This window comes from Gymnoscopelus braueri (genome assembly GCF_963280865.1).
Source record: "Gymnoscopelus braueri genome assembly, chromosome: 1".
Classification (NCBI taxonomy): domain Eukaryota; kingdom Metazoa; phylum Chordata; class Actinopteri; order Myctophiformes; family Myctophidae; genus Gymnoscopelus; species Gymnoscopelus braueri.
The window spans coordinates 42744356-42757225 of record NC_137603.1 but is presented as its reverse complement, the minus strand read 5'-3'; the positions used below and the strand labels follow the sequence as shown (position 1 = coordinate 42757225).

General features: G+C 40.6%; 1 protein-coding gene across 1 annotated transcript; it reads left to right on the top strand.

Moving 5' to 3' along the window:
* The first annotated feature begins 1198 nt into the window (after window positions 1-1198).
* tfb2m (transcription factor B2, mitochondrial) lies at window positions 1199-12210 on the top strand. Its single transcript, XM_080427483.1, has 10 exons — window positions 1199-1340; window positions 2335-2667; window positions 2972-3155; window positions 3621-3712; window positions 4174-4327; window positions 4541-4689; window positions 5115-5204; window positions 6297-6359; window positions 6451-6599; window positions 10603-12210. Exons 2-10 carry the CDS (start codon window positions 2395-2397, stop codon window positions 10799-10801), a joined length of 1353 nt encoding a protein of 450 aa, XP_080283609.1. The 5' UTR covers window positions 1199-1340; window positions 2335-2394; the 3' UTR covers window positions 10802-12210.
* The last annotated feature ends 660 nt before the right edge of the window (window positions 12211-12870 follow it).

The window sequence follows — 12870 nt, the reverse complement described above, 5'->3', positions numbered from 1 at the left end:
AGTGCTTTCTAGGGTTTGATCCTTTTAGCATCCTTTTGTATAGAACTGTACTTTTTTGCAAACTGGTAATAATAAAGTATTCAGTCAGTCAGTCAATCAATCAATAGTTTACTGAGGTTACGTTTAGCCTAAACGTAGCCAACGTAACCTCAGTAAACCAGTGCCATCTATTAGAAGGCGCTGCAGTAAACTATTGATTGATTGCGCCAATTTGCGCGGAACGGTCGCCACCTCGTATTCCTAAACGGTTTGGAATACCAGGTGGCGACCGTTCCGAGGTCGCCGGATTTGCCCCGGGGCGACTATGTTTTGGGGCGAGCGTTTTGGTATTCCTCGGTAGCTTCCGTAGCATCATGATGCTGTCATGCACGATGTTACGATATTCTTATAGGATAGTAGTATACAATGTTTGTAGGGGCTTATTGTGGCAAATGAAGGCTGTTTAGATGTACTTAGAAGTTTATTTGCAAGCCATTGTTTTTGAAACGTAGTTTAATTATAAACCTGAGACAATTTCGCTAGATTAAGTAGCATCACAGGCTAGTAGTCGATCGATTTCGACGACTTCCGCATGAAATAGTAACGTGTGGAGCGAGAGACGTTGATTGGCTGTCGAAGGTGTCGATCACATCTCGTTAGTCGGGTAAATAATGACGACATCCACATGCGCCTGCACGAAAGCTAGCTGAGCGCTAGATAGTGTTGCCATGTCGGCTTATTATAAGAAACGTTGGTCTTGTTTTTCCCTGTAAAGTTGCTTGGTAGTTGCGGCGGGACGGCGGGTTGCGTTTTTTTTGGGTTGTTTATAAAGTCAAGTGTAGTTGCTGATTTGAGCTCTGCTTCCTATTGTTGCTTAAACCAGTGGTTCTCAAACATTTTCATGTCAAGGACCCCCACATTAATATGTATTTGTCTGCGGACCCCCATCTGAAAATATGTTATGCCATAGCCTACAAGATTTGTGTTGTTAAAATGTTTCAAAAACATTTAAAAAATGTTCAAAATGTAATTTTATTTTAAAATAGCAGATCTACAAGCTCACAACGCGACGCGTTGTGAGCTTGTAGATCAGCTATTTTAAAATGGCTAATGTAGAAGGGCTCGCTTCTTTTGGGCTTGTTTTCATAGACTGGTTGCTTGTTTCTTTCGCAAAACCTGGCAACACTAGCTGAGCGCCGTGACGCGGTCCGCATCAACATACGTGAGGAGGGTCAACATGCAGCGTGTTGTTCAATGTCACAGTATTATGACAACCATGTCTAAACTACAAACACCTGCGTGACTGCTGTCGTCTTCAAGGGACACATACGAGGCGTTTCAGAACTGTCCCCCACGTAAAGGTTGGTCAGTTATTTATTCCACTGTGATCAAAACCCGAACGTACACTTTTATTTAAGTGTCAGTTGATCGTGATGTAACGTTAGCTTCAACAGCTAGCCACCTAGAATCTAGCATGCTAATGTTTACCATAACCGAAAAGTCATCCTAATTTGCCTAAAAGCAGAACATCGTGTTTCATATGCGAGTCATTTGTTTTCCACTGGAAGAATACATGTTTTAATCCGTTTTATTTGTGTTAAGTTAAAAGCAGAACATTCGGTTCGCTTTTAGGCACGTGTGCATTCTATCATTATTATGAAACATTTTTGATATTGACTGCAATATTTCCACGACAAATATTTATTATCGGTAGCTGTCTCAATCGCATCATCGCGTGTATTTAATTACTGTGAATTTACAGGACTTTCACTCGGGTGACCATCAAATGTGTGTAGTTACCTTGCCATGATGTAACTCCAAAGGTGGACAAGAAATCTAAAATAATTGCTCCATTGATTAGAAATTGATAGAAAAAGCAGAACATTCGGTTCGCTTTTAGGCACGTGTGCATTCTATCATTATTATGAAACATTTTTGATATTGACTGCAATATTTCCACGACAAATATTTATTATCGGTAGCTGTCTCAATCGCATCATCGCGTGTATTTAATTACTGTGAATTTACAGGACTTTCACTCGGGTGACCATCAAATGTGTGTAGTTACCTTGCCATGATGTAACTCTAAAGGTGGACAAGAAATCTAAAATAATTGCTCCATTGATTAGAAATTGATAATTCAAAACATGCTCCTCATTGACTTACATTGTACGGTGAAACAGCTCTCAAAGTCACTCTTTTAGCACGTAAACGAACACAAACAAAGTTTGATTCAATCAATCAAAAACCTGGCTAGTTTTATTGAAATTGTCTGTGACTATTTCATCTAGGATGGTCTTACTGTGTAAGTATCATTAATGAATTATTGTCATTCCTTTATGCCTATCTCTCCAGGCACTGACCACCTTTCCCTCACAGTCAGTCCGTCCGTCCGTCCATCCATCCATCCCCATCATGTCCACTCAGATGTGTAGACTGGGGGTGTTGGCAATGCGCTCTGTCTGCTGCCACACACACAGTAGTAGACCCTGTGTTCGCGGAGTGTTGGCTCCTAAAGAACCTTCTGGACCCTGTGTCCTCCTCATGCCCCAGAGAAGAGCCTACAGCCTGGACACACTCTCTTCGGGGCCCAGTCGGTCCCCACCTGGCACCTCCTCGCAAACACCTCGGGCTGAGAGGACTTCTCCTTCATCAACACCGACACAGAGAAACCTGTCGGCCTTACAGGTCAGTTGTTTTTACTTGGTTTACACGTTGAGTCTGTAGGATATACTATACCACTATTCCGCATTCTGGTCTGTGGGTGAGAATGACTGAAAAAATATAAATGTACTGTGGCCTTACGGGTAGACTGCATGTGCATTCATGGTTTAACATTCATATTATTCTAATGGCCAGACATTCTTTGACATTTGCACGTTTTGCGGTTGTGTAATTTAGTCTTCAAGGATATTAATTGTGTGTGTGTGTGTGTGTGTGTGTGTGTGTGTGTGTGTGTGTGTGTACGTGCATGTGTGTGTTTGTGGATCAGAGTCGTCCAATAAGCAGGTATGACTTCCTGGAGGTCATGGCAGGAGAGGAGAATGTTCCTCCGATTAAGCGCGGTAAGGCTTGCAGACACTACATAGTGGATCCAGCACTGGCCCAGCTGGTAACACAACACCTAGGCCCTGATCTGGACAATCCCAAAACAGCCATCTTCGAATGCAATCCAGGTCTGTGTGTGTTTGTGACATTTGTATGTTTTGTGTGTGTGTGCTTATACGCTATTTGACCTAATTAAACACAAGCTATGGTTAGTTATATAATGGTTATATGGTTATTGCATGATTATAGTTCTAATATGAGTATTGTACAGTATGATTATGGTTATTATAACATGGATATCATGTAAGAGTTTGAAAGTATGAAAATGTACATATAAAAGTACAATTAAGGAGTATAGGGTCAGACCAGTATGAGCAATGTAAACTGTTTTGTTCATACGTGATGAGAAAAGTCATGTATCATCTATTTTATAGACTGGTTAGAAATATGGCAAACATCTTGCACAGATTATGTCATAGATATTGCAATTATGGGTCCATGAGCACAAATGGCAAGTGGAGTGATTGGACATGTCATGAGTGCTTATTTTCCTCCAGCATTAAACGTGCTCTGTTTTTTTTTTTGTCTTTTAGGACCAGGAGTGTTGACTCGAACATTGTTGAATGCTGGAGCGCAAAGACTGGTGGCTCTCGAAGAGAACAAGTTCTACCTACCTTATCTAAAGGTAAGAATCACAATAGTACACCTCAACTACAGGTAAGATCACATTAATACACCTAACACAGGTGTATACACCTGGATTACCTGGATACACAGGTAACATAATATTTGTACACGATTATGGCAATTGATTATATTACCTGTACTGAGTGACGAATCTGACGATCAATTGGCAGCAAAAATTCCATGAGCATCACAACCATAAATACACCTAACCCGTAGGAGGCATAACACAAACACACCTGTCCTACAGGTAAAATGGAAGCAGTACACCTCAAGACACATAAGGCATGTTAGCATTGACTTACCTAATATATAACGGCCTATTCCTACCCGTCACCCAGCCTTAACCCAACATCTGTATGTTGTGATATACTGTATGAATGTGTGTTGTGATGATAGGAATGTGTGGTTCAGTATTGGTTAATAACTTACAATACATGTGTATGTCTGTGTCTTGTTCAGGAGTTGGAGGGGCGTCTTGATGGCCAGTTAAAAGTGGTCCATTGTGATTATTTTAAGTTGGATCCCATCTGTGGTGGATACCTGAAACCTCCTACCATGACCGCTGATAAACTATTTTCTGATCTGGGGATATCAGAAGCCAACTGGACTGATGGTGAGACAGAGAAAACACACACATACACATACACGCAGAGTAGCAAACTGAACCTTCAACAAACTGGAGGCAGACAGACCCACACATGGACACAAATTAGAAATTGCGCAGGAATAAGAAATTAAAGTGACTTGGTAGTTACGGCACTTAAAAAAGATACACATTAATTTTAGAAAACTGTGTGTGTGTGTGTGTGTGTGTGCGTGTGCGCAGACATCCCAGTGAAGGTGGTGGGTATACTGCCACAGATTTTTGAACGAGCCAGGCTGTTGAAGATGGTGTACTCTCTGTTCGAACAAATGTCTGTCTACAGACACGGAAGAATAGAACTCTTCCTCTTCATGAGCGAGAGTGAATATCTGGTGAGAACTATCTGTCTTTGTCCATCCTTATGTCTGTCCATCCATCCATCTGTCAATTTACAACGTTGGCATTTATTTGTAGCAGATGCTCCTATGCAGTGTGATTTACAAAGTGCAAGATTGGAGTAAGTAGCATTAACCCTAGTTTGACGGGGTAAATGCTGTATATTAAGTACTACAAAGTAACTGTAAATAACATACTTATCATTTCTGAACAAGCAAACAATCTGTCAGTCTAAATAACAGACATAGCTTGTGAACAAGTAACCGACATACATCTTCTGCATAGTAGGCTGTAACTACTAGGTAGAAGTTAGTAAATGATATTCATGCATATGTATCATCAGTCTGTTAGTGTTTGTGTGTCTCCTTATTTTTTCTGTACATATTTATTAACACTATGAATACGAATATTATTATAACAGAAGATGATGTCCAAGCCAGGTGATATGATGCAATACAGAGCCTTCAGTGTCTTCTGCCAGATGGCTTGGGACATCCAGTTACTACACAAGGTAACTGTAAGAAGAAAAAATAGGGTGTAATGCTGCAAAATTCTTAATTAAATGACCAGTAATGTAAAGTTTTCCAGTAATGTCATGTAAACATGACCAGTTATGTAAAGACGTATTAATGTTATGTAAAGATGGCCAGTAATGTCAAGATTTCCAGTAATGTAAAAAGTTCTATTAATGACGTCATACAAAGATAACCAAATGTAAAGATGTTTTTAGTAATGTCATGTTAAAATTACCTGTAAAGAGTTTTAATAATGATGATGATTACCAGTAAAGAGTTCTAAATGGTAGAGTAATGTGAAGATTATGTCATTTAATGACCAGTAATGTGAAGATGATCTGTAATGTAAAGATTTGTTTTGAAACAGGTGTTTAGTGTAATCTTTTGGACCAGTTCCTTAACTCTTTCACTGCCAAGAGTATTTTCATAAAGTACTCCCCCAGTGCCAGCAATTTGCGTTTTTTATTTATTTTTAAATTTTGTAATTTTTCATTCAAATAAATGATCTGATTGGGGTTTTAAACCCATAATACAGTTCTACCAGTAGAGAGCAACAAATCGACACATTGATGACCTCGCTGGCTCACTCGCCCCCTCCCAAACAGGCTCACGTCACATCCGGTCATAACCGGATGTTGACATTTTCGACAATCGTTGATCGGACTAAATTACGATGTGATACACGACTACGATGACTGATCGTCACCCAGACCAAAGAGAGTAGACGTGGACCTCTCCGTTCGTTTTTTATACCGTGTGGAAAACCGTGACTTTCCCTATTCTGGCCGAAAATGACCGCGGGAAAAAAATGAGAACCGGAAACGGAATCTGCGTCATCAAACCGGAACCCAATGAGTCTGAAGGAGTCAGGAAGCGAAAGTGATCATGAAAAATAAACAGAATAGCGCGACCACAGTCAAAAGTAAAAACTCAGGATTTCTCGTGCTGGCAGGGAGGGTACTCGGGAAAAACTCGGGAAATCTCGGGCGTGGCACTGAGAGAGTTAATTAGAAGTTCAATTTCTTGACTAGATGTGTTAATATTTATAATTTATTTTAATTTACATAACCTGTTGTCTTTATATCCAGGAGCCCTGGGAGTCGTTTGGGATGTCCAAACAGAGTTTGACACTTAAGAGAGGGAAAGGCAAAGTAAGGAAGAAAGCAATCACTGTATAACTAAACTGAAACTGAAAAGCATATTTAACTCTCATCTCCTTCTCCTCCCGTCTCCTCCTCCTAGCTCCCTAACGATCACCTGTGTCTGGTTCATCTGCGTCCCAGAGCTGATCTGTTCTCCTCCGGTTTGTCTCCTTCCAATGCATCCACTATGATCTTCATGGTCAAACAATGTATGGCCAAGAGGAAAGCTAAGCTCATCGACAGACTAAAGTAAGATTATATATTTGCTAAATCAAAATTTGATATGACATTACATGATTTCACCTAACCAAATGGCTTGGTCTCATATGCTGGCCAATAACAAACGCCAGGTGATAATTACTATATCACATATCCATTGCCTTATTTAGTCATAATTAGAATACTATCAATGTTAAAGGGATATTTCACTTTCAAAAAAACTTTAGGTGATTTTATCATCTACTCAAGCCTTTGTGAGCCCCCCAGACAGTTTTTAAGTTGCTCGATTCAGTATTTAGATATTTGATATTCATTTTATCAGACACACCCCCTTCCTATACAAACCCATTGTAACTTCAAACTCCATTTTAACCATGTTAGATTCATCAAAAACACCCGTCCTTGGTTCTGGTGACTCACCCTGCCCTCCTAATGCGTGAGGGGGCCGTGTTTTTCCGAGATAAAAAAAAAAAAAAGAGTAATAATTGTATTTTACTTTTTCATTTTCCAAAAAAAATATTAAAAATAAATTAAAAAAGTGATTGAAAAAACACGGCCCCCTCGCGTATTAGGGGGCGGTATGAGTCACCAGAACCAAGGACGGGTGTTTTTGATGAATCTAACATGTTAAAAATGGAGTTTGAAGTTACAATGGGTTTGTATAGGAAGGGGGCGTGTCTGATAAAATGAATATCTAATATCTAAATATTGAATCAAGCAACTTAAAAACTGTCTGCGGGTGTCTGCGGGGCTCACAAAAGCCTGAGTAGACGATAAAATCACCAAAAGTTTTTTTTAAAGTGAAATATCCCTTTAACACATTAACCGCCAAGAACGTAGTCCTACGGTCCGTTAAATCCAACTGTTAAGCGCCGAGACCGTAGCCCTACGGGCTGCGGTCTTTTCGCGCATGCGCGGTCCGGGTGCACTTTCGGAATTTTTTTGATCCACTTCCGTTTCCGGTTTGATGACCGGAAATAGAATTATTTGGGATCCGGTTTTGACGATCACGCCCGCTCCCATTCTACAGACGAAACTGAAACTCAATTCTCTTCCTGTAGTTTTTTCTCCTCGCATTTCACTGTTTAACGTAATCCGCTCTAACTACAACATGGATACCCCGTTTGACACGCGATCTTCACTGGGAGATACAGGGAGATCTCGCGGATGTAAACAGACCGTGTAGAGCTCAATCTTAAGGATTTTAACAAGATCTATGGCGACATGAAAAAAACAAAAAAACAACAAAAACACCTTGGCACTGGTGAGTACATTATGAGATTAACCTCTGGCGGTCGATGTGTTAATATCAAGAGACACTCAGTGTTGAGGGTGGCCTACAATTTTGGTTGTGAATGTGAAACATTGTATAACTAGAACATTACTTATTTCACTCTCTTAAATGGTGTTATAATGTCTTTTTTCTCCCAATTTAGTTGTTATGCCAATTCATAAATTCCCCATACACTTGTGTGTTGTCACTGTAATTGAACCATACTGGCTCACCTGCCAGGGAGGATCCCCCCCACCGGGAGGACGTAGTGCGTGCACCCCCTCCTAGCCTGTACGAATAAAGTTTTCCCTACCCACCCTCTCGCAAACACTGCTAAGTGTGCTGGTATGGGTGCTCGGCCAAGCCAGAAGCAGAGCAGAGGATTCGAACCCCTGCTCTCCGCATTGGTGGACAGGAACTTTACCCCTGTGCCACCTTAGCCCTGTATATATTATAATTCTTGATAATTAATAACTTACCCATTGAGGCTACAAGTGTGTGACTGCTTTTCCTGAACAACACTACATTAATGAATAGAGTACAGAAGTCTTGACGTCACTCGTTCATCCCCTGGGTCGCGGAAGTAATTTCTCTACGGAGAATAACATTGGGTCATCTTAGAATCGTCTCATATAAGAATTGTGGTCCAAAAATAAACAAACTCTCTCAGCGATATTGTCAGGGAGGTGGCTCTGTATCGTAAATTACGTCAGACTTCGGTGCTCTATAAACATACAACATAAGTCCTCATCACTAGAATCAATACTGTCACACACCTGTACTTCCGTGGCTTATCTTTCCTGGTTCTACCAAATTGGCTGGACATTTTCTCAAAATCAGATGTGTCGCTTGAACAACATTCAAGAGTCCACGTAAAGCAATGGAGAACTGCTCCGGTGAACTAAATAGTATTCCTGCTGAAAAAGGGCCCAGCAGGTGCTGCTTGCGGGCCTCGCCCTTGCTGGTATGCAGCCATTATGGGAATCCTCGAAGTTCACTAGCTGATTTCCGCTGAGGTTCTTATGCACCCACCTAAACTTCAATGTTTTGACAGCCGTGTAATTTGCCACACCATCCGCGGTAACAGTGTTTGGTGGATGATTTTTATATGATATATGATTCAGTTAGTTTATTAATTCCACAGAGCAGCAGCAATGCTATTAAAGAAAATCGTTATGAAACAAACAGGGTGCCAAACATACTTTTCATGCCAAAAAAACGCTTGTCCTTCCGGGTCAAACTCTGACAATGACAGTGAACCTCACTACCTGCCCCCAAAAGCGCAACCCCATGGCCACATGGTAAACAACATAGTAAACAATTTTTGTTGTTGTTATTTTCCCAAAAGATTTGGCTCCTATAATCCCCAAGGGCAGGTTTGGTGTTTACAGTCACCTGTAACCGTGTCCAGATATAAGAACACACATGAGAATAGAAATCTATAGGCTGGCGATAAACCTAGCAAGGTTGTTTTTAGTACATTTACCAAATTAATCTCCAATATATGCATTTGCTTTGTATATGCACCGAATGAATACGTGCTCTATATTATTCAGAGGAAATTTTCGTTTTGGCCATGTATGGAAACTTTGTGTCCACATAGTTTATTCACAGACACACATACTATCAGTGTTGGGGATTGACAACTGTATTTTATAATGACAGTGAATACAGACTTAGTATAGTACAGCAGTGCAGAGTGAAATGAGCACTGTGCATGAACAGGTAATTGAAGCCAACTCCCTTAAAACAATTTCACGATGGTGTTTTTTAACCATGAAAAACACCTGTAAACTATGTTTAGTACAGACCAAAAATTACGATTTTAGCAGTTGTGGTTTTAGTTCTCTTTACCAATATGTGTTGCTTTTTGACACGACTGCTGCACTATGCAACATATTTAAACAAAACAAGAGGTGCTGAACAATTAAAATCATGTAAGATCAGTCCCTGATTAATATGCTGTACTTTCACCACAATGGGTTTCAGTGATCCGGTATGACCAGTGAAGCAAGTCAATCCGTTACCTCTTGCTGCCACTTGGGGCCGCCAACATACATGTTAAACATGTACATGTTTACTCTTGGTGCACCTGATTCGAATGCTATCAATGCATTGAATGGGCGAAATAGGCGACTTATTAGACCTTTGAATGGGCGAAATAGGCGACCTACTTACCTACCCGCGATTTATCAGACCATCCATTGGGTGTTATCAAGACATACTGACCTACCAACGGAGATGACTTAAATAGTTCAGTTTCGGTTTTGGTTTCGGACCATGACGGAGGCGCGCAGTCACAGGCGAACTGTCACCCCGTGAAGGACCACCGAGGGAGCTAAGGCGACCGAGTTGCCGTCCTGAACGGTGTGACGTTCGCCTGTGCCTACTCAGCGCCGTTCGAGTTATGTACCGATGGGCACAGAATCGTAAATATTGTTGTGGGGACTGCTCCGCCTCCAAGTAGGTCAGTAGCTCCTGATTACGCCCCATGAATGGTCTGACAAATCGCGGGTAGTTCTAAATCGCGGATACTCGCCCATTCAAAGGTCTGATAAAACGTGATAATCTCCCATTCAATGCATTGATAGCATTCGAAGCCGGTGCTTATTAAATGGAGACACTGTTTAAACGTCTCATTTTGTGTCTGTCTCTGTAAACGTATTTTTTTTCAGATACAGGCCATATATAAAACACTGTTCCAGCTAACATGACTTTCTCTCTTCTCTACTTTTTCCTTGCTGTCTCTTGTTCTTCTAGTCAATGGTCTCCAGACAGCGGCGACAAACTGTTATCAGAGATGGATATGCAACCGGACATACTGATTGGGCATGTGTACGCAGACGAGTACCTCAGACTGTTCGAGCTGATGGATAAGAGCCCGGAGTTTAAACACAGCTGGCTTTATGAAGAGCGCCATGAGAATACAGAGATTACAGAAAAAGTGGGCTGGCACTAGAATGTACTGTACAGTGCATACACACTGAGAGAGAGAGAGAGAGGACTGGGTCTGGACCCTGCATACATACGCAGAGAAAGAGTACTCTGTGTATACGAAAAGATTTGGTCTAGAACCTACATAATGTACGTTCTAAACCTAGTACACACACACACACACACACACACACACACACACACACACACACACACACACACACTCACACGGCTGTGTCTAGAACCTGCATACTGTACATACATACACTAAAGAGAGAGATCTGGGTGTAGAACCTGCCTACAATCAGAGAGAGAGGACTGAGTCTAGAACCTACATGCATATAGGATCAGATGGCTGGGTCTAGAACCTGCTTTCATATACAGATATATCTATATTGAAAACATACAAACTCGTGCAGTAAACATGCATACAGTACACATAATATGATTATAATTTGAAAATACACAATTACACTTAAAATATACAAGCATGGAGAGACAAGATGCTCACATGTCCATGTACACACAGTAACGGGCAGAAGAAAATCCTCATGAAATAAACGAGACTAATCGACTGAACCGTCTCAGTATGTTTGGTTGCAAGACAACAGTTGCTTTCTGGACCTTTACTCAACGGTTTGTTGGAAATGGAAGAGCAGGCTGGATGTTTGTCATGAGCATTTGGTACAGTGTGCTAACATTATTTCACCCTGCTTATACACCTTAAGTAAATCAATTGCATAAATGTTTGTTTTCAGACTAAGGCTTTTGAATGAAAATATTGAAGTTGTGCTAAATGACTTCATAGTTATTATGTCTGAAATGGAAGAAACATCAAATGATCATCAGATTGACTCAAAACCAAGTCACATTATGAATAGATGTACTCTGGTGGATTAATCTCGATTGTGAAATGTTTGTCCATGGCATGCACTCAATACTGTACAGTAGCTTTGTTAATTCAGCATATTGTTGAAGTCCCTGCGGTTACCCTACATTAGTACTGGAGGATTTTCCAAACAGTTCTCTTGGAGACAGAGATGCAAGTGCAGCAAGCATGCAATAAAAAAGGGACTTGGACAAGAACTGCAACTGAATAAAAGTTAATGATTTGGGATTTTTCATTAGTTGCCTAATTGGTTTGCATGTTTTATGTAATAGTATAGTAATATGAGTGTATGTAAACATGCTGTCTTATTTTATAGAACATCTAAACTTTGTCAGGCGCTATTTTTCAGAGTCACTTTTTTCAGATGTGTCACATTACAAAACAGAGTTTGGAGGACTGTAGCTGTTAGTGACAGACAATCTACTATTTTTAGTGTGTCTCTTGACAGGATGGTTGGTCTATGTCATGCCTTTCATAATGTGCCCAAAGATCATGTATTCCTATACATGGTTTCATGACATGAACCTGTAATGTGAAAATAGCCACAAAAAAATCTGAAATAGATGAAATAGATGATATTGAAATGTGTCCACTGTATCATATTGTAACTATTTTGTGTCGGAATTACATATATTTTTGTAGTGCGATATAAAATGAGGATTTTGGTTTTAAAAGTCTGTCCATGGTTCAGCAGTCTTTAGGTGCTCTGAATAAAATGATATAAGTTAATAGTGACCTGAAATAGAGTAAACGGCTGGATTTGTCCACTCATGAAGAGTGCTGCAAAAATAACAAAGTATTCAGCCAGCTTTCTTCCAGTGCAATGGAGTAGGTGCTCACTGTTAAATTTTGCCAACGTGTGAGACAGTCATATTGACCAGGAAACCTGTATCATAGGATGAAAAAATATATATATATTTAAAGTGGACCCTAAAATAAGAGTTGCGATGAATTCATTGCTCGTTATGTGGTCCCCAATGAGCTATATGGGTGGTCGCACGAAAGGGATCCTTTGCAGATAAGAGCTCCTGACACCTATTCCAATGGTTCTCAAAGTGCGGGACCCCCAGGGATCCTTGGGGGGGGGTTCCAGCCGGGTCCCCTGGAAAGCCTGGTGACAAGGTTAGGGGGTCCCCAGCAAGATGAGTTTATAGCATCAGTTTAACCACTTTAACCCTATATATCAAGCAACAAGCTCACAATGT